The sequence below is a fragment of the Stegastes partitus genome, unplaced genomic scaffold, assembly GCF_000690725.1.
Source record: "Stegastes partitus isolate 25-593 unplaced genomic scaffold, Stegastes_partitus-1.0.2 Scaffold488, whole genome shotgun sequence".
NCBI lineage: Eukaryota > Metazoa > Chordata > Actinopteri > Pomacentridae > Stegastes > Stegastes partitus.
In genome coordinates, this window is record NW_007578219.1 from 18,794 (window position 1) to 44,036 (window position 25,243).

Here is a 25,243-nt window from a genome sequence, read left to right on the forward strand (position 1 = left end):
CTGGGTCTTGTTGGTCCATACTTGGGCTCCATTCATGGGGAACTTCTTCTTTAATCACCAACACCTGCAGGACATCTGCAGGCAACACTGAAACACACAGATACATTACAGACAGCTATGATTTTATGTGTATTCAACCACAGCCTCAGTAGTTCTAATAACATTTCATACACCAGTAAAGAAATTGACACTTGACATTAAATCTGATTGCTCTTACCTGCATTTTGGTTGATAACGGTATCCTGCACCTGATGGGCACCAAGGCGTTCAGCATCCTGTTCTTCTTCTAGTTTACTTTGAACTGGTGAGACGTTAAGTGCCAGAGCAACAGTCCCCTCATAGCTCCTCAGATCTCCTTGTGATGTACATCTTTCCCCACAGTCAAACATTGTCTCTCCTAAATGTACTCTCCTGTGTCTTTTCAAACTTTCCTTCCGTGAAAATTTTTTCCCACACACATCACAGTTAAATGGTTTCTCTCCTGTGTGCACTCTCTGGTGTTTCTTCAGATCTCCCAGTTGTGAAAATCGTTTACTACAAACACCACAACCAAATGGTTTCTCTCCTGTATGTACTCTTGTGTGTGACTTAAGATGTGCATTTCGTTTATATCTTTGTCCGCAAACATCACAGCCAAATGGTTTCTCTCCTGTGTGTACCCTCATGTGTTTCTTGAGATTCTCTGGCTGTAAAAATCTTTTACTACAAACACCACAACCAAAAGGTTTCTCTCTTGTGTGGACTCTCATATGCTTATTAAGATGTATTTTCTGGCTAAATGTTTTACCACATACATCACAGACAAATGGTCGCTCTCCTGTGTGGACTTTTGTGTGTCTCTCCAGATCCCCTGGTTGTGAAAATCTTTTGCTACAAACACCACAACCAAATGGTTTCTCTCCTGTGTGGACTCTAGTGTGTCTATTAAGATTATACTGACTCCTAAATCTTTTTTCACAAACATTACAACCAAATGNGTGTGGACTCTAGTGTGTCTATTAAGATTATACTGACTCCTAAATCTTTTTTCACAAACATTACAACCAAATGGTTTCTCTCCTGTGTGGACTCTCATCTTTGAATGTATATTTAGCTTCACTCTAATGCATTTCTTGTTAACCAATGAGCCCGAGGAGCTTTTGCCTGAATGAAATTTCATGTGTCTTTGAAGGGACTGCTTGTAGCAAAACTGTTTGTCACACTCAGAGCAGCTAAAGGCTTTTTTGTCAGTGTCACAATCCACTTCACTATTTACACCTAACTCGGGGACCCAGGTCTCTTTCCAGCTATTGTCCCAGTCTTTGTTTTCAGGTCCAGTATCTGACAAAGGTTCCTGCCGCTCATCCACCTCCTCATAATCATCACCATCCTCATCACTGACTTCAGTCTCAGAAGACTCTGGAGTTTTTTCTTCAGCATTTGGTTCTAAATTAGTATTTGGATCTGGGTTCCTGGCTGGTTGTGGTTCTCCACAGTCCTCTTCATCAGTTTCTGTTTTCATCTGTTTCGCTGAGCTGGTGGCTGCAGGCTCTGCCTCTCTGTTGTCATCAGTTGGGCTCTGATGAAGCTGGTCATCATCATCTTCGCTCTTCACAAGAACAGTGGTGAAGGGGAACTGGGTGATATCATTCCCCTCCTGCCCATCAAGCTGCTCTCCATCCTGACTGGTCCACAGTTCCTCATGTTCCTCCTTTATGTTATCAACCTCCACTTGTTCCTCCTTTATGATATCACCCTCATCCTGTTCCTCTTTTATGTGGATGGACTCTGGGTTCTGCTGGTCCGGACTGGGGCTCCATTCATGGGGAACTTCTTCTTTAATCACTGACAGCTGCTGGACATCTGCAGGGGACACCGAAACATGTGTGTATATTATGGACAACTGTATTCACTCAAATTCTCAGCAGTTTTAACGGTTTTTAAAGTAATACTTAGGAAGTTCGTGGCCCTTTTAGCAAACTAACAAAAAGTACAAAAATAAATTGGAATGAATCAAAATCGTTAGGGGTGGAAATATTTAGCAAGTTCATGATTCAATTTAGATTTGATTCTAATGCTAAAACAAAGGAACATCGCTGTTATGCAAATTACTGTCTCGGCACAGGGCTTCAGCAACAAAATGGACCATGTAGACAAAATTACTTTCTTTGCTCCACCCAGCCTAATTGAAATTACACTGAATGCATCATAGTGTTGGTGAGCAAGTCTCAGTCTTCCACTGACTGACCGAGACTGGGAAGCAAGAAGAACAGACCGAACTAATAGCAGAGACCATGGAAGCAGCGACTGAGCTAAAGCTCTGGAGTCTGATGAATCCACAACAGTGTTGAATGTTAGTGTGCTTACACAATAGAATCCTGTGAAATGAACAAAACTTAACATCAACAGTTAATGTAAAATGTCTGCATATCAAAGTCAATATCTGAGCTGTTCCCACTTAGAGAAATATGCTGCATTTGCACAAATCATATTATTCTTACCAGCACTTTGGTTGATAACAACATCCTGCGGCTGACAGGTGCCAAAGAGTTCAGTGTCTTGTTTATCTTCTGCTTCAGATGGAACTGGTAGGATGTTAAGTGACAGCGCAACAGCCTCCACATGTCTCATTAGATTTCCTTGTGACGTAAAGCCATCACCACAATCAAACGTTGTCTCTCTTCCATGTACTCTCATGTGTCTCTTCAGACTTTCTTGTCGGGAAAATGTTTTGTCACACAAGTCACAACCAAATGGTTTCTCTCCTGTGTGGACTCTCATGTGTTTTTTCAGATCACCTGGTTGTGAAAATCTTTTACTACAAGCATTGCAACCAAATGGTTTCTCTCCAGTATGGACTCTTGTGTGTGTCTTGAGATGTGCATTTCGCTTGAATCTTTGTCCACAAACGTCACAGCTAAATGGTTTCTCTCCTGTGTGGACGATCATGTGCTTTTTCAAATCACCTGGCTGTAAAAATCTTTTAGTACAAACTCCACAACCAAATGGTTTCTCTCCTGTATGGACTCTCGTGTGTGTGTTAAGATGTGCAATTTGGCTAAATTTTTGTCCACACACATCACAGCCAAATGGTTTCTCTCTTGTGTGGACGCCCATGTGTCTCTTCAGACTTTCCTGTACTGTAAACCTTTTCCCACATTCATCACAGCCAAATGGTTTCTCTCCTGTGTGGACTCTTAGGTGTCTCTTTAGATCCCCTGTTTGTGAAAATCTTTTATTGCACACTTCACAACCAAATGGTCTCTCTCCTGTGTGGACTCTCATGTGTTTCTTAAGATGTATTCTCTGGTTGAATCTTTTCCCACAAACATCACAGCCAAATGGTTTCTCTCCTGTGTGGACTTTCGTATGTCTGTCTAGATCCCCCGATTGTGAAAATCTCTTGCCACAAACAGTACAATCAAATGGCTTCTCTCCAGCATGGATTCTCATGTGAGTCTTAAAATATACCTTCCACATAAATCTCTTACCACAAATATCACAGCCAAATGGTTTCTCTCCTGTGTGAACTCTCATGTGTCTCTTGATATGGATCTTCTGGTTGAATTTTTTACCACAAATATCACAACCAAATGGTTTTTCTCCTGTGTGGACTCTTGTGTGTCTTTTCAAATCCGCTGGTTGTGAAAATCTTTTGCTACAAACACCACAACCAAATGGTTTCTCTCCTGTGTGAACTCTTGTGTGTCTATTGAGATTATACTGATTCCTAAATCTTTTTTCACATACATCACAACCAAATGGTTTCTCTCCTTTGTGGACCCTCGCCTGTGAAGTTTCCTTCACCTCAAAACACTGGTTATTAAGTGAACAGCTGGAAGACTGGAGGATGTGTCTCCGAAGAGAACGTTTGTGGAGAAACTGTTTCCCGCAGTCAGAGCAGATAAAGGACTTTTTGTCAGCGTCACATTCCACATCACTATTTACACCCGACTCTGGAGTCCTGACCTCCTTCCAATCAGTGTCACTGTCTTCACTCTCAGGTCCGAAATCTGAAAAAGGTTCCTGCCAATCCTCATCCTCTTCTTCTTCCTCCTCCTCTACGTCATCCTCATCACTCACTTCAGCCTCAAATGAGTCTAAAGCTTTTTCCTCAGTACTTGGTTGTGAATGAGTGTTGTCCTCTCCATCAGTTTCTGCCTTCGTCCGTGTAGCTGAGCTGCTGGTTGCCTCTCTGTCGTCTTCACTTCGGCTCTCATGAAGCTGTGAGGACTGACATTTCTCTTCACCATCGCTCTTCACAGGAACAGCAGTGAATGAGACCCTGCTGATATCAGTCTCCTCCTGTCCATTAAGCTGCTCTCCCTCCTCACTGCTCCACGGTTCCTCCTCTTCCTCCTTTATGTGGAGGAGTTCTGGGTCCTGCTGGTCCAGACTGGAGCTCCATTGATGGGAAACCTCTTTTTTCTGCTGAACATCTGCAGGGAACAGACATGTGCATCAATAAAAACTGTGACTTTACATATGTTCACACATATCTTAAGCAGTTTTATTGTTATTTAAAATATTACCAAAAACGTTAGTGACTCTTTTCTAGAAAACTAACAAAAATGAGACGTGACTAAGAATGAAAATAATATCTGTACAGATGCTTCAGCCTTGGTAGTCTAGATACCCAACAGATCAATCATAAAACCTGCTGTCTTTTTATTTCCAGTTCGTTTATGTCGTTTAAGAAAGACACTGATTGATTTACAAACTGATCTCATTCTGATTTACATGAGAATTCATGTGAAATGGCATCATGAGACCTCATACATACACTGTTTTATCAGCAGCCCTTAGATCTGTTCATCAGTCGGTCTGATGATGCATTAAACCCTCGTAAAAGATATTATTGATCAAAAACGCAACCTATTTTTTTCCTCCATCCACGAGGACATCTACATCTACATCTACATCACACTACTTGGCACATTTGCAAGTTAAAGAATCTAAAAAAGTCCAGTTGTTTCTAACCTCCTCAATGTTTATTTTAAACATAACTTATTGCATGTATTTCATTCTTACTAGACTTTTTTTAAAGTCTTGTGGAAGACGCTGTAATTATTCACCACTGTGAAAATTCTGACAAGATAATCAATGCTGAAGGCCTGTTGTGTCAACTTTGTGAAACAGGATCCAATTATCACATCCGAAGCAGCATTTGTGTACGTGGAACATCAGCGCCGGTAACTTTATTATTTATGAGTAATTATAAAAGACCTCCAACATGGAGACAGGATGGACAACCGCAGGTCACACGGTTCTTTACTGTTGGTAAATGAGGTCATCACACATGGACGGAGTTTTCACTGTTTCAAAAAACACGAATAAACTTGGCTGTTAGTTATTTTGCCACTTTTTTATCAGCTTAGATTTAGTCTTTTGCTCACTTTAATCTCACGAGTGACAAATAATGTGAGCGTCCTGTGGCTCAGTTTGTTTTTGAGGAACACTCATGACAAACTGACCTACGACTGATTAATAATAATAATGAACTTTATTTTTATTGTGCCTTTCAAAACTGGATTTCCAAGGTTTCTTTTTGTATAACATTAAAATTAACAAAGCATTAGAAAACAACAGTGAACTATTAAACGTAGTCAATAAAGACAGAATGCTGCCACTTTAACAGACTGAATTTGAGGAAGCGTGCAACGACACGTTTCTTATCTCTGAAAAGGCCTGCAGAGAACATCTGGCTCAGCTCGATAGTTGCACAATTTTAAAGTCATTTCAGAGTGCAATGAATATAAAGTCCACCGTGATACTAATGCAGTCACAGTATCTCACATTTTGCAATAATTTCTCTCTGAAATAACTTAAACATTCTGAAATTTGGACTCAGAAGTGTCAGAATGTGGTGGACACCGTCTGTAACAGGCTCCTTCATCATAGTTAAAGCTGTTAAATGTGTCTGATGACATCTTTCTGACTCAGGATCAGCTCTGACACAATCTGGGCGTTTCTGCCTGCACACACAGAGGCTGCTGGAAACTGTCCAGCTGATGCAGCTTTTTTTTTTTTTTCTTGTCGGCTGCTGATCTCCAGACGAGGATCAGATCATCTCAAACATCAGCAGTTAATCCAACAGCAGCTGAGCTTCAGACACTGGCTCTGCTTCGGACTGAACATCTGATAAATGTCCAGCTTTAGCCTAGCAGCTAGCAGTTAGCAGCTTCCTCCACATTAGCTGTGATTCTTCTTACCGGCGGTTTGCTTCAGAACAACGTCCTGCGGCTCATGGAGGCGTTTCATCCGCACTTTGTCCTCCAGACGCACACTTTGAGTCCGCTGCTGCTGATCATATCCGCTCATGGTGTCCGCAGCGCGTCTCTTGTTAACAACTAACCGGAGGCTCGTTGGGGGCAAACCGCGCCTGCGCAGAATCGAGCGGATCGATCCACAGCCGATCGCCGCTTCGATTGGTGCCAGTTGATCAATTGATGCATTCCAGGGCCCGATAGAAACCTCTCCGTTTTCCTAGAAGATTGATCGACGTGTCATGCGGGTTTTAAACAGGCATCTGCATGGACCCCTTTATTCTCCGTCACCATAGAAACCACAGCGTCAAAGTTTATTTCCTTCTTTGATAATTTCAGAAAGAAATAATCTCTTCTAATCGGATTTCCAGTTTTTAATTACTATTTTTTAATGTTATTTTATTTGATGATAGTTTGAACAATTTCAAATGTTTAAATAAATAAATAAATAAATAAAAACAAAGCTCATGCACGTTTTTGTAGAGTCAAAACTTTAAATTAGTCAGGTTAATCTTCATAATTTAAATTGCTGTAGCCTTAATATTTACATGAGTTAGGTTAAGTTCTGATACATGTATAGTACTGTAGTGTCTAAGTCATATTATTACAGTAGTTAGATTATTTTACTAACTATTAACACCATAAGCTTTCAGCCTCACTGTGTTATATTTCGGTAAAGTAGGGTTCTTTATAATTTTTTGGTGGATTTAAAATGCTAATATGTAAATTACTCATGTATTATCACACCCTCCACAACCCTAATATTTAAAGTTGGTACATTAATTTAAGCACAACCTCTTCTGCTAGAAAGCATTTTGGCACAATGGCTGTTTTAAAAACAAATAATATATATACATATATTTATTTATTTTTAAAAAAGGTGCCCTATCAGAACAATCACTTGGCTTAACTTCACTGATTCCTTTCTATGAAACGTGCTTTTCTTCTAAAATGTAATATACAAATAAGGCCATGAGTGTTTTTGTGAAGTGAAGCAGCAACATGAACCCTCGTGGACATCAACACATAAATATTTATTCACAAATAAAGGATATGATTACACATTATTGCTATCCAGCTAAACATTCATGTGAACTGGTGTGTTTGTGAAGCTCAGTTTGATTTGGATTTATTCAAAGTCTCGCCACTGACCAACTTGGTAACGTCCTTCAGGACTTTTATTTTGGGGCAAACAAGACATGAGGCCTGAACCATGAAGCAAGTCCTTAAAACCTCTCGATGTGTTCACACGCCAACAAAATTAGGCAAAATCATTCTGGTGTTGTTCTTCCACGGATCCAAAGAAAAGTAAATCTTCTGGAGCTCTCCAGTTGCTGTACATCAGATTGAACCAACCACGTTTCGTGGAGTTTCTCACCTAATCAAGTGAATCAAACAAATAAAAGTCCAAGAAATGATTCGGATTAACATTTAATCATGAAAAGGTCGTGTACAGACCACAGAGTGTCCATTCAGACATGGGGAGGGCGGCACAAGAGGAAAATACAGCACACAGCTAAACCACAGTCTTTAAAAAATAAAATCAGTGCACAGATAAACTTACAAAGATTGCATAATATAAAGAAAGGTTAGAAAATTTCCCAGAAATAGTGCAACTTTACCACCACCAGGAAAAAGAAAACAAAACCTGCTCCACTGCCAACTTGTCTAAATGCTCCTTTTCCACAGAGCCGAAGAATATTTTCGTATTCTTTAACGTGAAACACTTTAAACTGAACGTGATGTTTTCTGTGGTGGAAGCAGGGGTTAGAGACGTGCAAAAGAAGCAGATGTTGTCTGGATGGCTACATGTTACTGAAACCGACAGAACACACGTTTAAAGAAAGCCAACACTTGTTTGCTTTTGCAAGCAAACATCCGACATTGCACTTGGGAAAATGAACATAAAAGAAATCTAGTGTATAAGCGACACGCCCATCGATACCCACCGCACATGTTCAACTTAAAGCAGAGCCAGTGTTTTTACTTTGAGGGAACAAGGCTACATGTGTGCAAAAAGACAAAAAATATCAACAGGGCTTTAGAGTTTTCACATTTAAAAGGACGCCCAACAATGTAGTTCATGAGCTAAATTCCCACTCGCTTTCTCAAGTACAGTAAAGTATCGTGTGTTTGAATATTTAGTAAAGTGTTGCGGTGTATGTGATGCATGTCTGTTTCTTGAAACACTTCATGAATCTCACTAAATCAGCTCTCTGGTGAAGAATGAAACTGCAAATAAAATCTGTTACAGATTAGTGGAAGCTACTGCATAAACACATGAAGGTAACTTTTCCCCGACACCTTGCGCACACATGAAAAACCCACAACTACAAAGTACCTGTGAGTCTGCGTTGCACATGAGAGAAAATAAATATCAATATAATTCATTATCAAAAATGTAGGTTGTCTTCAAAATTAAGTTTCAGCTTCTGTTTCCACGGCTGGTAAATGACAAGCAGAAGATACTCTGTCCTGCAGAGGTGGACGACAAACCAGTGATTCAATCCAATTATATCACCGAGCAACACTTATCGTGTTGAGTTGTGAAGTCTGAGTTTGTGTTTGGTTTTCATCCGTCCACCCCTAAAACCAGCTGCCACACAGTAAGGCTCTTCATGTGAGGAAGCTGCTCCGTCAGCGCCCTCCCAGGTCAAAAAATGGTCAACAAAGTAAAACTAAACCCAACAAGTCACATAATTCTCAAGTCTGTTCAATAAAAGTGTTTTTAAAATTCCCTTTAGCCAAACATCCGCTCACCTGAATGTCATGAAAAAATTACAATTTGTCGGTTTGCTGATAGGTATTGCACCAACAACGCACCTGCTTGTACAAATATTAGATTATGCAGAAACAGCCGCAGCTAGACGGAGTATATACAGCACGATAAACACACACACACACACACACACACACACATCCACACACACCAACTAAGCTAGATAAGAGTCAACTAAACACAGCTGCGTGATCAAAAGTGGCACCAAAGTGAAACAGAGTGACGACGGGAAGTCACTGAGTTTACAAACCCTCCTCTCGCTGGAGGCCGAACGTACATTCAAAATCTGTTATCAAAAAAATCCTCATAAAACTCGGCTGAGAGATAAAGAACGAGCCCCTTCTGGATCCGAACGCGGCCTCGAGCTTCGCCTCTCCAACATCTGAGGTTGTCGGCCCCGGCTAACATCTGACGAGGGCGGTGTGCTACATGTACTGGCGTGCATATTCTACTCTACGTTCCCAAACTGTGGGTTCTAGCTTAACGCTAAACCCGCAGAGAGGAAGGCCACGGGGGCAAATATCTCCTGTCCAAAACCCTCATTCCAACATCTCACACTCAGTCCTGGAGAATGTAGCTGAAATGTAGGTCTGGATGTGTAAAATGTGGGAAAAGGATCAACCTCTGAGAAAAAATAAAAGTTCTTTAAAGGTCCAAAGACTGTGTGGAGAGCTGTAACATCTCTTCTTAACCACATAGGCGCTCGCTCTGCTGCCCCACGTCGATAATAGAACTATTTATGCACATGCTACCGACACTAAAAAACAAAGAAAAGGTACTTAGTGTCAATACGTGAGGAGGTGTGGTAGTGTGTGGTTCAGAGATGTGCTGCTTTGGTACGATCATGGATGGATTCCAGTTCTGGTAGTGCTTTTTTTCTTTTTCTTTTTTTTTTTTAAATAAACAAAAAAACTGTTTCACAAACACAACAGACGAAAACATCCCAAGAGACGAGCAAACACGCTTACTGTAACGCCTCCTGCTGAGGAGAACGGATGGAGAGGATTACAAAGCATACGTACCATATATTATTTATATGTTGTTGTTTTTTTTTTCTATTTACTGACTCCCTGTGAAGATTTAAAAAAAAAAAACACCATTAGAAAGAGGAGTAAGTGTCGCATCAGCGTGTCGAGAAAGACTGCAGGCCTCTCGGTCGGTCGGAAAACACGGAGCACCAAGTGGACGAGGGTTACTTCACACATGCACGCCTCAGAGCCACAAAAAGAGGCCAGAGCAGCCCTGAGCCCGAACACACACACACACACACACAGTCAGCCTCGGTGCATGTGAGCCCCCCCGCCATCGTCTGTCTCGTTCACTGTAAAGGGCGGTGGGCGTCGGGTTTGCGTGGAGCGGGCGAGTGCTGGCGTGAGCCCTCAGACGCTGAAGTCTGGCAGGCCGGGACGGACCGGTCGCTCCCTCTCACTTCAAAGCTGGTGCACGATGCTGTCTGTGTGGTTGACGGAGACCGAGCCGTCCTGGCGCAACCGCTGCCACTGGAAAGTCGTGCTGAGGGAGCCGACCTCGTCCTCCTCGTTCTCCTGCTCCTTGGCGAACTCCATGAACACCTGGAAGAGGAAGAAACGGGACAGAGGAGGAGGAGGAGGAGATATTAGAACGGATCCACAGCTTTAAGGGATTTAAAGGTCGAGGAGGGTTTTGTTAAATGGGCTGCTTTGGATTTCCATTCTGTAGAAGATGCTGCACCCCACTGTCATTCTGCTAAAGAGGAAAAAAAACACTCTGGCTTGTTTGTGTTTCTGAAAACATTTGCATGCAACAAGATGAAACAAAAAATAACTGCAAGGCTTTCCTGATGCACAAATCCTCAGCAAAACACGAAATCTTAGTTGTTGTAGTTTACTGCTTGGAGGTTGTTGTTTCCCTGTAGCGAAGAAATGCTAACATGAAGGTAGCAGAAGGAGGAGAATGCCAGTGTAGAAGAGTGGTGGCTTTGACCACCGCTCATTAGTCAGACTATGTTGAATTAGAGCAGCTGCTGATGCATCACTGAGCTACAGTCTTAAAAATCCAACTGCCACCACCGTGCAATGAAATTTTAGATAAGCTGAGCTGTGAGGGATCTATCGGGTGGATTTTTTGCAGACCACAAAAAAATAGGACACATCTACAGAACTGTCGAAATGACCTGAAGCCTTTGTTGTGCTGCTGGGACACATTAGTGTTCAAATGCAGCCATACGATCTACTGTAGAAGCGCGCACAGACAGCTGCAGACATGTAGTTGTTGCTGTAATTTATATATTTAGTCTTTTACAATCCACTGAAGTCTGTTTGGAGGAATCTGTAGATCAAATCTGTGAACTCTGTGCATGCGTACTACTGCCGAGCATGCTTATTGCGGCGTTGTGGCGTCAATTTTGCAATGCATGCAGACATCCTTTGACTTGAGAAATCTCGTGGAGATGTGAAGATGACAAAACTTGTCACACGTGGACCCGTGCTTACTTGCAGCTTCCAGCCTTTGGAGGATGCAGCCAAAGATTTTAAACACGACAGCACCCTAATACACCTGCTAAAGATTCCATCCATCCATCATCTCTACACCTTCATCCTCACTAGGGTGGTGGGGGGCTGGAGTCTATCCCAGCTGACTCAGGGTGAAGGCAGGTTCACCTGGACAGGTAACCAGTCTATCACAGGGCTACACTTAGAGACAGACAACCAAGCACACTCACATTCACACCTACGGACAATTTAGAATCACCAATTAACCTCAGCATGTTTCTGGACTGTGGGAGGAAGCCGGAGAACCCGGAGAGAACCCACGCTGCACGGGGAGAACATGGAGACTCCACAGAAAGATCCCGGGTGTCCTCACAGGGACGTGAACCAGCGACCTTCTAGCTGCGAGGCAATAATGCTAACCACCGAACCACCTTGCAGCCCCGCCAAAGATTCTAGGTGAACAATTTTAAAAAATACTTAATTTTGCAAATTGATTTTCCAATTAATCAACTAATCACTTGTCTATTAACTGCCACAAAATACTGATAAATGCTTACAGAACAGTTGATTACAGACGTTTTTCCTTATAAAAGAAGAATTGATCGTTTCAGCAGTAGTTTGATTGTGGATTGTATTTCTTTTTTTTACCTGCTCTAAAGTCGACTGGGAGAAGTTGTATTCTTCAAAGTTGAAGTTTTGCTTGGCTGAAGACAAACGGAGACAAAAAAAGATGAATAATTAATTAGTGAGTGAGCAGGTATGTCTCAGTGTGTAAGGAACTGTACTAGATGTGACTCACCACTTTCTAACTGAGAGAAAGACTTGGCCAGTGATTTGACGTCCTCCATGGGGATCTTATAAACCATCAGAGTGGCAAAGCTGAAGAGAAAACATCAGTTCATACAGAATTACACCTGGACATGCAGTAGTGAGATGCTTTACCACCAACATATGAACAAGGACTTACACAGCTTTGGAAAAATCACATCAAATTGTAGCTTAAGCAGCTTATATTTCTTCAGCTTCTACAGATCCACAGAATAAGATATTTCAGAGCTAACATACTTTTATGGGAGTAAACAATGAATTTAAATGTCAAAACTGTGCACTTTCCTATAAAAAGTGAAGGTTCTGTATCTGTACCAGTTTGCATGTGTTGAAATCTGACTTTCATCAACTTTACTTCCACTTTTCATTGCAGACTTTTGCGTTTTTGCAGTTTTTCGGGGGAAGTTATGCTGCAATCTATTGCAAAAGGACAGATCAGATATGCTTTATCCAGTTGACATTTACACCCACGATTAGCCAGCTGTGCAGGAGTGAAAGAGAAGAGATTCCCCCGATGCAGCTGTGAGACTGTTTATGTGAATAGTTTATGCAAACACCAAAGTTTTCGGACATCACATTTGATTTCTCGTGAAGAGCTACTTCTGGGAGGCCATAAAGCCTCAAAAAACCTAAAAACACACAGAGATCTGTGCTTGGTCTCACCTCTCCTGCCGGGCAGCGTGAGGGAAGATTCGGAGGATCTCCTTGTGCAGCAGCGCCACCTGCTGGAGCCCCGTCAGCTCCTCTCTGAGCTTCACCTCCAAACTGTAACCTCGACCGTATTTCCCTTTTAAATGCTGGATGGAGCCGATGCATCTGTCGGAGGAAAGACGGACAGAGGGTTAATCCGTAGCATCCAGGGATTCAGAAATCGGAGAATCATCAAAAAATTGCGTTTTTGTAGGTCAGTGCGAACCTCAGCTGGCCAGAAACCATGATGGCCACACGGTCGCACACGGCCTCGGCCTCCTCCATGTAGTGTGTGGTGAGGATGGCTCCTCGCTGACGGTTCTTGAATGCAGCACGTATGGCCCTCCTGCACAACATCAGAGACAGGTCAGACACTGTTTTGTAGTAATTAAAAAAGAAGAAAATGAGAGGGCCACAGTTCATTGTCCTCGAGGGAAACACAATTTGTTTTTTTTAACTGAGTAAACTGAGTTTATTATTTAAGAGAAATCATGGTGTTGACTATTTTAAATAAAGTTTTAAGCACAAATATGCATAAATTAAAAGCTTTTTCCTTCCTTGTCTTAACTCAAAGTGAAAGGTATAAACATGAAGAGGCTCATTCTTTTGTTTCAGGACATGTTTAGCGTGTCACCATGTAAAATACATACACATATAAAGTTGTGAATAAATAGTAAATACTATCTAATCTCACCACATGCGCTGTTTAGACTTGGGATCCATCCCTGATGACGGTTCATCCAGTAGGACGATCTGAGGATTCCCGATCATACTCAAAGCAAAACACAGCTGTAAACAAAAGAAACAACCACGTTAAGACTTTGAATATTCAATGAATTTACTGCAATTATGTCATTCGTTTTATAGGAGAAGCCAAGTTTCAGGATTCAACTTTTTGTGCAACTCAGCTTCAGCAAAGTGAAACATATTTTACACTACAGTCCCTTCTGTCATCCAGGTTGTAAGACATCAGAAAAATACAACACAATCACTTGGATTACATGTTACTGTTCATACAAATGATTATCTACAGGATATTTTATTGTCAAGTGGAGAAACTACAACATTTGGAGAAGGTTACATAAAAATGAGTTCAGGTTTTGTTCTCACCTTTCGCTTCAGTCCTGCTGACAGAGTCTTTGCTTGTTTGTTCAGGTGATCCTTGAGCTCCAGGGCGTTCACCACACTGACAACAACAACAGTCAACACACAACAGCTGTCAGCAGCTTCTACATGGATCCTTCAGAAGACGTATTTAGTATTTGGTTCCAATGGAAGTCATGACGGTGAATGTGTTTCTGTGAGGGAGACCGAGACTGACCGTTTGATGATTCCTGGTACGTCCTGCCCTTTCAGACCTTTGATGGCAGCGTAGATCTCCAGATGCTCCTGCAGAGTGATCCTGGGCCACAGTGGGTTCACCTGTGGACAGTAGCCCACGTGCTCCAGGGGACTGTCCACTGGTCGAAACTCAGTGCTGTAGTCGCCCATCAGCACCTGGACAAAGGAAAATACGGATACTGAGTGATAGTGACAATATTTACTTCATTTTTTTATTCAGGTTTTGGGTTCAACTGACACTAAAACACTGCTTTTGACTTCTGTGCTGCTAACAGAAAAGAGATGTGAGCACTGCAAAACTGCAATGACCTTTTTACTGTGAAAAAATTCATTGCTTTTACAATTTCTAATAATTTGCATTTTCCTTATTGCAACTATAAAACACCAGACTGGAATATAAATTGAGATTATGCTCATCTTCAAGCGGATTTTGATGTATTTCTTGCTTCTCGATAGCCTCAACCTGAAGCATCAATTCTTACTTTATGGTATAATAAGTAATAAAAACATTCTAATCAGCAGAGCAAATGCATTGGAGCAAAAAGCTTTTAGTTTTTAGTTAAACGTCAATGTGAGGGTCACAACTAGATTTAACCCCATGAGGCCACATGAGTGAAATTGTTGAATGGGAATCGTTAACTGATAATATACTCGTATTAGGTGCACCGTACCTGGCCGGCAGTGGGGTCCGTGTCACCTGACAACATGTGCATGATGGTGCTCTTTCCTGCTCCGTTGGGGCCCAACAGTCCAAGAACTTCACCTGAAGAAACAGACACAGGTTAAGGGTTTTCCAGAAATGAAGACAAGACTAAGTTTCTTCATGGTCTTTGGTGACGACCCAAACATACCACAGTCTCTGCAGGTTCCAACAAGTCAAATTCAGGACTTGTTAAGACCATTATGAGTGTCACTGGGTCAGTCTGTGTCAATTCAGACAGAATTTAGAGTTTCTTAAAAAGCGCTATATAAACTGTATGTATGTATTATCATTATTATTATAATTCTCCACAACACATCAAATTCCACTAATGCTAGACTCTTGCGGTTATAGCAAACATGAGATATATTGTGATGAGTGCTGATTGGGAACCTTCTTTAAGGCTCCTTATATGTTGTTAAATTTCAACATGAAGACAAGGACATGGCAGCAACCTTTAACTTTGTACATATAATGACTATGTACAGACCCCGATACACACCAGCCTTTGTGCTCCTACTAAAGAGTCCACTTCTCCACTGCGTCAACAAACAGCAAAAAACTGGAACCCTGTCTTGCTATACCTGCCCCAAATCAAATTCTACTGACGTCAGAGGCCCCAAAGAGCAGTTTTTTAGTAGAAAAAAAAAGAATACATCCATATACATACACTTACAGGAACTTTCTGGTGCCACAATACCATCCTCATTTGGAAGTTTTGCACTGTTTTCCATTTTCAAGGTCAACAATTAAAAATGTGGCCTCTGCTGACGCCATGCACTGATTTGGATCAGTTTTGCCTGTGTCCAAAATAAGCTAAAGTGTACCCAACATGACTCAACAGTTGGCGTACGTGACTCCAAAACCGTCCAAACTGACACAGACTTTGTCATAAAATCAAAAAAAATGACACAAAATTCATCCAAAATAACTCTGAATTTGTTCAAAACATCTCAAAACTTGTCCAAATGGACTCATATTGTTATTGTGATATGTCAAAATAAAAAAATATAACCTTGTCTTGCCACACTTTCCACACATCAACAAATCAAATTCTACTGACGTTAGAGCTTCAAAAGTTGGTGAAATGTCAACCAAAGACTGTATTTTCAGGAGGAAACACTTTTCCCCCCATTTTTAAGGGCCAATAATTAAAATGTTTGCTGCTCCTATAGCCATGTAGTCACAATTTGTACTGTGTCCTTGCCAAATTTCATGGCTGGGGGAGTTTTATTTCTTGAGATACTAAACCTGTAAAATAGCTTCCCAGGAAAGATGTTTTTTGAGGGTGAAAATACAAAATATTTTCCAGCTCTTTAGACCTTCTGAAGGGCCTGGACATAATGTAGTCTGGAAACCACTGAGCCTATAAAGCATTCGTCCACCTGAGACTAAACGCACCTTTGCGAACGCAGAAGGAGATGTTCTTTGTGGCCACTTTGCTCCTCTTGCTGAAAGAAAATCCTTCTCTTCTGCCCTTGTACTGCTTCCTCAGGTTGCTCACAACCACGACGGGTTTCTAAACAGGCACAGTGAAGAACCAAAGTTAACTTGTGCTCAGAAAATGCCTCACGTTGGCTAGTGGGCAAAGACAAACTACGAATATAAAGAAGATCCTACAAATTCACCTTGTAAAGTTGAAATCACTCTGACAAAATTCAACAGCTCCTCATTGTTTCTGTACCGAGCGAGAAAATCTTTCCTCACCTCTTCACAGGCCTGACAGGTGAGGGCCTCCTTCACTCTGGCCTTCTCCATCTGAACATCCTCATCCTCATTCTGACTGTCTTCTGGGTTTCTCTCCACTTTGGGCTTCGGCTGAGATGAAATCCTGCAAAAGGTTTAAAGGAATATCAAGGCTGGCACTTAGTCAAACTTTTGTTAAATGAACCACAGCCTGCAGCAGTTAATAACAATAAACATTACAGAACATTTATCCGTTTCTAATAATTTTAAAATCCACATTTGTATGATACAACCTAAGCTTTGGCTGTTTTTGCATGTAGACAAACTGTAGACTCGCTAGTTTGAATGTCCGACAAACTTGATTTTTAATCGAATGTTTCGTAATTATAACATAAATGTCTCAGTCAGTGGAAATACAAAGCAACAATCCTCAGTGTTTAAGCTATAAATGTACTGAGACTTCCTGTAATCAGAGTAATGATCTGACATCTGATCATCACCTGCAGAACTGATCGTTTTTCATCGTCCTCCCTCCGTAATGGATCTCCAGCCAGCGGAGCAGGAAAAGCAGAAGGATGCACTGGAGATACGGCTGAGCACAGAAATACACACAGATGATGGTTAAGCACACTTCTGCCGTCCATTTTTTAAATATTTTGTCCAAATTAATTCAAAATAGATACATACGGCCACGACTGAAATGAGCAGGTTCTTCCACAAGAAGTTCTCCTCGTACAGAGAAGGAAGGAAGGTCGCCTGCAAACCAAGAAAAAATATAGTTTCAGAGTCTAAATGAAACCCACCAGTCATGTTATGTCAGGCATGTCAGTGTTGTTGCAATATTTCATGTAGATTTTGCATTTCTACCTTAAATAACAAGAAAATACCAACATATTAGTCTCTTCAGCTGCAAGATTTTCCACTTTTCTCACCTGCTACTCTTGTAAAATCGTGTGTTTGACACTGTACAGCACAGTTATCAGAGCTTATTTGCTTTCAGTCTAGTACCATGCTCATAAGAACATTTGGACATCCCCCTCGTCTGGTATCTATGACCTCTGGAAGTCTGGAGCACACGAGTGTCATCACATGTTTGCCGACATTTTCAAAAACTGCAGAAGCCACGGATGTTAGATTTTTAGGGGACGCTAATTTAATATATTGTAATGTTTTGAGTTTTTACTCCAAATTGTATATTATCTGAGAAAAATGTTGATATTCCCAATGATCTTGTCTTTTCATTATGCCTCTGCATCCCCGACATTATATTATCTGCTCTTTAAGTTGCTAAACGTTTAGCCTCGATGGCTTGGAGACGACCTCCTCGGCCGACGTTACCACTGAAGCGCCGAGCATTTGGTGTGCACAACTTCCAATGTCATGATTAGAAGATTTATTTGAAGGCTCTTGTGTGCAACTGTGAAATTAAAACAATGAGCTAAAACAGACTGAGAACAACTGCTCCACATCACGTGAGCTGTCTGATACTGTGTTAAGATCTACAAAGGCAGATTAATGCAGGTTTTGAGACAGAAAGTCAGGCAGAGAAACCACTTTCAATTGAGCTCCTACCTTGGTGATGCAGTTGAGGCAGCCCATGAGAGGATACAGAGGGTTGAAGAAGCACAAGATATTGTGCAGGTTTCTCGTCAGTCCAGGGTTGTCGTTCACAAATGACAACTGAACCACGGAGGCCGACACCACACACACCTGAGACACAAGTCATTAGACCCACATTAAAGGTGTTTTATTTCTAAATGAATAACAACTGGCATTCAAAAGCAAAATTACTACAAGAAGCTGCTTCGGTGTCACAGTAAGAACAAGAAGCTGTAGCTCTTTTAATCTTTTCTTTTTAGATCTTTATAAACAAAGCTTTGTGTCTCACCATCATGGAGATGACGGAGAAGAAATCCCTGTTGCTCTGGACTCGAGCGAAGCCAAAAGAAAACACGTAAGTGAAGAGGATCATGGCCGGACCGAAGCCCACAGTGCAGAGAACCTAAGAGAGAAGACGAGAAAAGTCATGACTATTCATCAATAGTACTGTATTATACAGTAATACAGCGTATAAAGCAGGTGTACGGACCACAGCGGTGAGGTTGCTGGAGGTGAGCAAGTTTCCAGTGTGGAAGGAGAAGAGGATGATGGTCATACAGGACAGGATGAGGTAGTAGAAGGGGATGTCCACCGCTGCCTGGCCGCACCAGTAGGCCGATGGGACCAAACCGGAGATACGAAGAGTGGAGCGACACTTGATCTGGAAAGGACAAAATAATAAACTTATTTCTTATATTTATATTTGGCATGCACTGCATTACCACATTAAAGCCTTTCCAGGATAGTTAGATAAGACTCTTTGAAAAAAAACAGGAAGCAATAATGGGATATTGCAGAAGAAGAATTTAAGAACACTTTTCATGTGGGCTGGTTGGAAAGGAAAAATAGCAACGGTGAAAAATAACACCAGTTATTTTCCTTAAACAACTTTAATTCATTATCCATGTCGATTTAACCACTGGAAGTCAAAGCTGATGTTTTCGTTTTCTTACTGAAAGCAGATAGAAGAGTAAAGTGCAGCGACAGTTTAGACCAAATCAGAGAGCGAACATGTGAGTCTGCGTCATAGTTTCCAAAACCAAAACTAAAACACAACAGTTTTCATACTAAAACGTCTCAGCAGTCTTTCCAAAACTCCTAACTGCTGGAGTAGGGTGGGCTATGGGTAAAAAAAACAGAATTTAAATGTTCTAAATCTAAAACATATTCGTGTTGATGCAGCACAGAAAGCACAGAGTCAAACAATCAATAAAGAAAATGTTGAGTTTGTAAACTCAATGCACAAATCACATCCCTCCTTTGGGCAGGCAGGATTTCCAATCAGAAATCCTTGACATGTTTACAAACTTGTGCTAAGCTAACAGTTTCTAGGTTAACGCTGTGTGTTTACACGCTGCGAGGTGCAACATTTCTTCTCTTAGCAGGGCTGCAAGATCATTGCGAAAACGCTAATCATGATTATCATTATTCATATTAAGATGCAGATTATTCACTGATTTGAGAAAACAAAATATTTTTATTGCACCGTCACATAAATAAACAGAGCACTGCTTCTGTCACGTCCATGTTGTGCTAAATTCCTGTTAATGTACAAATCAACACTGAAATTAGACCTAAAATAAAATTCACCTGAATCACAGCATCACCTGGATGCAAAATATAAATAATATTGTACCCAAAACACCTCACTTGCTGCACATCTGCTTATCAACAGATGCTAGAATTTGCTGAGGTTCATTAAACGCCTCAGGTGCAAGCTGCAGTAGACATTAGCTAGAAGCCTCTAGTCTCCAGTCAGCTACTGCAGCTACTCAGACATGTGGTGTCTGACTAAAAATGAGTTCGACAACAATAAAATAAGGCGTTCTAGTGTCAGATTTACTGAAACAATTTAATCTACACAAACCTTTCTATGAGTGGAGCATTTTAAATGTCAATATCGTCACCAGCCGTTAATTGTGGGAAGCAAAAATTGTGGCAAAAACTCGATTAATTGTGCAGCCTTGATATCACTACAATCTTACACATTTTAAATTAGATGATTCTTTACATTCCACTGGATTTACACTTAAAAATACTTTACTGGAATCCTTCAAATTCCTTATTTCTTGGTTGAAGCAGTGTGTATATACACGCTGTGAAGTGTAATATTTCGTCATTGCTGGAGAGATTAAAGTTTTAGTTATAATCTCTGGGAATCAGCGGTTACCTCTCGGTCTCGAGTGTGGTCCATTGCAAAATACGCAGGCATTCCAGCGGCCAGCATTCCCAGTATGATCGCCTCTATGTACACCAGAGCGTAGGATGTGGCGTCTGGGATTTGCTGAGGGATGTCACAGTGGAAAAGATTAATATCTTTAAATGGCAGCTGAGAAACTGTACATGTAAGATCCGTGTCTCTGTCAGACACTCACATAATCAAACGGTTTGGTCCAGGTTCGGATGTGTCCGGAGCCATTCAGGCCTCGTAGAAGAGCGTTGCTCAGTATGTTCACAGCCATGGGCAAGGAGTGAACGGTGGTGCTGTTAAAAGCGACGCTGTATCTGAAACCCTGTCGGCAAACAAAATAAAGTCAACTCCAACTCAATAAAAAAAGCTCTCAGAGGATTCAACAAAAGGGCATTTCATCTGTACCGCTATATTAAGTTTAGGCGCTCAGGCTTCATCAAATATCTGGAAAATTAAATTCAATCTGTGCAGTATTAAAGCGACCTTGCTGGATCCTGTTACGTTGATGGCAGCGCTGTGGGGAGCTGCAGCCATGTAGTCGCTGTGCTTCATCATTTCCACTTTGATATCCTGCAATTCCAGGTTGTGGACGAAGTCGGAAATATCAGATCCTGGAGACAAACGGGGAAAAAAAACCTGCACTGAGAAGAATTCAAACTGGAGAACAGGAGGAATATTCACATCGTCATCATCAAAAGTTAGAATTACACCAATGAGACAAGCTTATCGATTATGTTTTACTGTGCAATTTAACAGCAGTCGCTATCTCATCACAATATTTACAGCATGCAGCACTTTCTGCCAGAAAAAACAGCTGAAGTCTCATTCAGAGGACAAGCATCAGTTGTACAGCTAACACCAGGATGCAAAATATAATTCGATCTGCTGCGAACTCACCTGAAGAGTTCTGAACCAGGAGGCTCGTGGCGTATCTCCGAGGTGCCTGGTGCCTTTTGAGGAGGTAAATGGGTGAAAACTGGCGGTCTGAGGAGTGAATCTGGATGTTTCCTGTGGCCAGAGACAGGACGAGGACTGCAGCGACGAACACCAGGAACAAGGCCAGGCTGCGGGAGAAGTTAGGATGAGAAAGAGGGGTATGTCGTGCAACACAGATCTCCAATTCACAAGTCAAACCAGAGATGCTGCAGTTATGTGGAAAAAAAACCCTTTAAAGCTGCATTTATTTAAATGCAAACTTTGATCTGCTGCCTCCAGCTCCTTTTTTTTGGGGAACTTGGTTAAAAAGCTCACGTTAACAAATTAAATAAAAGCAAAACTAGGCTAGAGTTAATTAAATATGCCCGTAGAAGCCCCTCTTACACAACAATGTGAAAAGCTGGAAAGGCACTGTGGCTGTTTCAGGAGGATTTTCAGTTAGTGAACAAACAAATACTACATGGAAACAGTGAAAAATACGAAACCTTTTGAAATCCCTCCAACATAACTAATGTGGAGAAGCAAAATGGGCCAAAATGCAACAGAAATAAATCATTTTTTAGACCGAAACCCCCGTTGTTTAACTACAGTGGTAACAGTCAGGACAAACTTTCCTCCCAACGACTTCTCAGTTTGTTTTCTCTGATAAGCTGCTTGGCTTTTGCAACAGTTCCTGGAAATATGCAACTCTTACAACCGACTGACCATGTTTACTGTTTCCTAGACGAGACTGTAGTACATGTAATAATAAGCACATTATACCATTTAGGTTCTTGATGTCTGTACTATTAAATATCAGTCATAGTTTGAACAGTTTACGAATGAACACTGAAGTAGCTGCACTGATTTGTGTGATTTGTGTGTCTCGCTGCTGCAGAGTTTTATAAGCCACTTCCACTCCATGTTAGCTGGTTTTGGATTAATGTGGCAGAACCTTCACATGAACATACATAAAGAGTGGAAGTATGTAGAAAGGCCCACAGACATGGCTAATAAATGAAGGCATGCATGAGCAATATAACTTTAACACCAACAGGAAGAGATGGATAAAACAAGAAACAAACACACAGTGGCAGCCAAATTAGCATAAATACATTCTAATTGCTATATTTCGATCATGGCATTCATACTGTGGTGCTACCAGCTGCTTTTTATTGATGAATCAGCTCCTAATATTTGCATCATGGTAGGAAACAGGTATTATTTTGCATCTTTGCCAGACTTCTCGATATCTGGTTACAATTTGCATCATATAATGTAAACAAACCTTTGGATGGACATTTTCCACACTGATAAACGTCTGTTAGTGTACCTGCCGGCTCTGGCCGTTTGTTTCAGAAGATCTAACAATCAACTGCTCGTGGTCGATTGGTGGCACCTGAAAAACTCTTTCACTCTCTTTCAGCCATCAGACTCTGCAGGAGCAGTTTCCTCACACCCTATTCTTTGTGGTTTTTAGTAAATGTAAAACTGGGTTATCCAGTTCTTGTTTTCTTTTTCTGGGGGTTTTTCTGGCTCCAAATAAGCCGTTAGGGTTGATTATGTAGCACAGTAGGCATGATAGGTCCACACACACAGTAAAGGCAATAAGTTTAAACAACCCAGTTTGACAGAGATCTATGCTTTCCCTGCTATTTCTGACCTTTTTGATAAACAAAAAACAAAAAAAGCATCTAATATGCTGAGTAAATTAAACCTAAATTAACATTCCTGTCTTCCAAAAAAGCTCCATTAGCTGTCATTATTTTTATACTTTGACACTGAATAATAAAACTGAGATCTCATTAGCGCTACCTTCACAGCTAGGTTCATAAAAAATAGAGCATCGCTAAATAAAATAAGTTTAAAGCGGCTGTTGAGAAGTGGGAAGGAGATTGATAAATTGCTATTAAACAGATTGACAGATCATTTTAATTGCTATTTATTTTTTATCATTTTGGCACAATTTATTTGCTAAAACCTCTTCGGGGGTTGCAAATATTCCTCTATGCAGGAAAAGTCCCAGCGTCATGTTGCTACCTCAGGGTTGTACCAATAAAAAATGCAAGAATAAATCAAAAAACAGCATTTTTCTGTGCACTTTTTTGAACAGTAAATTAAGCGCATGAGTCCTACTTCTTCAGTCTTTTTTCCCAGAACACTCACGTGTAAACGAAGGCCTTCCTCTCCCTGCGCATGTTGAGCATGTGCAGCCACGCCACGGTGCTGAACTGCTGCCGCCACAGAGCGTGACCCGACACCACGTCCGACTTGCTGTCCGTGAACGTGAGCAGCCGCTGGTCCGTGTCGTCGATGGAGGCGTTGTCGCATTCGTCCTCCGCCTGCTCCCGATTGAACACGCTGTAGTCTGGAAACAGGAAAATGTCGCCGTGTCACCTGACGAAAGAGCACTTCTTGCATTTTTGCAAATTTATCACCGCTGATCGTCACTTTGGAAACGCACTCACCAGCTTGATCCACTTCAGCCTCGGCCTCCAACCGAAGGAAAACATCTTCCAGTGTTGTCATGGAAACGCCATAGTTGATTATGCCCAGGTTGGACTGACCGTCGAGTTCCGAGAACAAGCCTATAAAAGACAGATTAATCACTACTCAAAGCTGGTGCATAAAGCTGAGTCACAACTTGAAATCTGATTTTTTTTTTGTAGTATTTTGTCTGGGTGGGTCTTTTGTTCTGAAGGATGGTGCAGAAAGGCAGCAGTAAGAGGGCATTATGTTAATGAACTTTTGCAGACCAGAACACCAGCTAAAAATGTGGGATTTCACCAACACCAACTAGCAGCAATGTTGTGTTAAACCATTTACCAAAAAAAGGATTTTTCGACCCAGATCACGATCACATCAACTATTTATTTGTCTGCATATTTATTGTGATCCGACCTGGAAATGTGTCCATGCTCTCGAAAGGCAGAGTGTAAGTCAGCTCTGCTTCGTGTTGTCGGGACAACTTCGCTTTGGGAACGTGGTGCTTCACCAAAGTCGTGATCTTTTCGGCTTCACATCCCTCAGTGATGGACATTCTGCAAAAAAAAAAACAAACAAACATTAAAAACTAGTTAAATAAAGACACGTGTGGTTAATACAGCATCTGTAAGGATACAAACCCTCAATAAATTACAGCAAAACTACATTAAAGATCTACTGAGGATTGAATTTGTATCTTAATATATACATTTAATCATCCTTTTTACTAAATATAAACCAAACCGCTGCTTGCCTGAGATGATATCCTACGCCACACTTGATCTTCAGATACAGAGAAGAGCCGACGCATTTCAGTTGTCCTTGAGAGATCACAGCTTTGCGATCTGGAGAGATGAAAAACACATCCGTTGTTATGTGTTTACCGATAACAGATTTCAGAATCTAGTCCTGCCTGCCTTTTAGGGCCAAAAAGAGGCTTGTTGCCCAAACTTTAATGCCTGTGATGGATCATGGTGATATCATATCCAGTCTATGTTTATTACAAATCTTAAATCGCTTACTTACTTAACTCTATAGCCATCAAAAATTCATGAGGCGTTTGCTGGCCCCTTCGCTTGGAGCAGTTACTAAATTTCCTTAATCTTAAAGATGTGTTCTCACTAAATGAATAAAAAGTAATTTTATGAGACGTGGAAGCCCTGTTTGATCATTTATGACTTTACATTTTACTCATTGTACATTACTGCAACTATTTTCAAATTGATTCAACTCTTGCTGTGTTTAAATGTGCTTTATAGATAAATCTGAAATACTTTGCATGCTTTTTTTTGCGCTTTTACGACACTATAATGC

General features: G+C 41.1%; 3 protein-coding genes across 4 annotated transcripts in view; all 3 read right to left on the bottom strand.

The window, feature by feature from the left end:
- Position 1: 1 nt before the first annotated feature.
- On the bottom strand, positions 2–965 carry LOC103361138 (gastrula zinc finger protein XlCGF71.1-like; the record flags this gene model as incomplete). The annotated part of the gene is made up of 2 exons (XM_008287148.1): positions 2–87; positions 218–965. Coding segments are annotated over 2 exons (834 nt in total), but the record flags the coding sequence as incomplete, so codon positions are not given.
- Positions 966–979: 14 nt separating this feature from the next.
- Positions 980–6,427, bottom strand: LOC103361139 (gastrula zinc finger protein xFG20-1-like; the record flags this gene model as incomplete). Its single annotated transcript, XM_008287149.1, has 3 exons — positions 6,192–6,427; positions 3,471–4,418; positions 980–1,842 (listed from the first exon to the last, which is right to left on the bottom strand). Coding segments are annotated over exons 1-3 (1,920 nt in total), but the record flags the coding sequence as incomplete, so codon positions are not given.
- A 1,231-nt stretch (positions 6,428–7,658) lies between these two features.
- The window catches only part of abca5 (ATP-binding cassette, sub-family A (ABC1), member 5), a 30,928-nt gene continuing 13,343 nt past the window's right edge, over positions 7,659–25,243 (bottom strand). For both annotated transcript variants that reach the window (XM_008287136.1, XM_008287135.1), the window contains 24 exons: positions 24,684–24,774; positions 24,347–24,486; positions 23,914–24,033; positions 23,612–23,813; positions 21,428–21,594; positions 21,014–21,141; positions 20,715–20,852; positions 20,510–20,623; positions 18,830–19,000; positions 18,629–18,742; positions 18,313–18,450; positions 17,428–17,496; positions 17,241–17,332; positions 16,762–16,885; positions 16,456–16,573; positions 15,026–15,117; positions 14,335–14,510; positions 14,124–14,199; positions 13,708–13,802; positions 13,240–13,359; positions 12,987–13,139; positions 12,295–12,374; positions 12,144–12,199; positions 7,659–10,595 (listed from right to left, as the gene is read on the bottom strand). In XM_008287136.1, the coding sequence (XP_008285358.1) occupies positions 10,455–10,595; positions 12,144–12,199; positions 12,295–12,374; positions 12,987–13,139; positions 13,240–13,359; positions 13,708–13,802; positions 14,124–14,199; positions 14,335–14,510; positions 15,026–15,117; positions 16,456–16,573; positions 16,762–16,885; positions 17,241–17,332; positions 17,428–17,496; positions 18,313–18,450; positions 18,629–18,742; positions 18,830–19,000; positions 20,510–20,623; positions 20,715–20,852; positions 21,014–21,141; positions 21,428–21,594; positions 23,612–23,813; positions 23,914–24,033; positions 24,347–24,486; positions 24,684–24,774 (2,915 nt within the window). In that variant the 3' untranslated portion in view covers positions 7,659–10,454. The remainder of the gene's footprint in view (positions 10,596–12,143; positions 12,200–12,294; positions 12,375–12,986; positions 13,140–13,239; positions 13,360–13,707; positions 13,803–14,123; positions 14,200–14,334; positions 14,511–15,025; positions 15,118–16,455; positions 16,574–16,761; positions 16,886–17,240; positions 17,333–17,427; positions 17,497–18,312; positions 18,451–18,628; positions 18,743–18,829; positions 19,001–20,509; positions 20,624–20,714; positions 20,853–21,013; positions 21,142–21,427; positions 21,595–23,611; positions 23,814–23,913; positions 24,034–24,346; positions 24,487–24,683; positions 24,775–25,243) is intronic.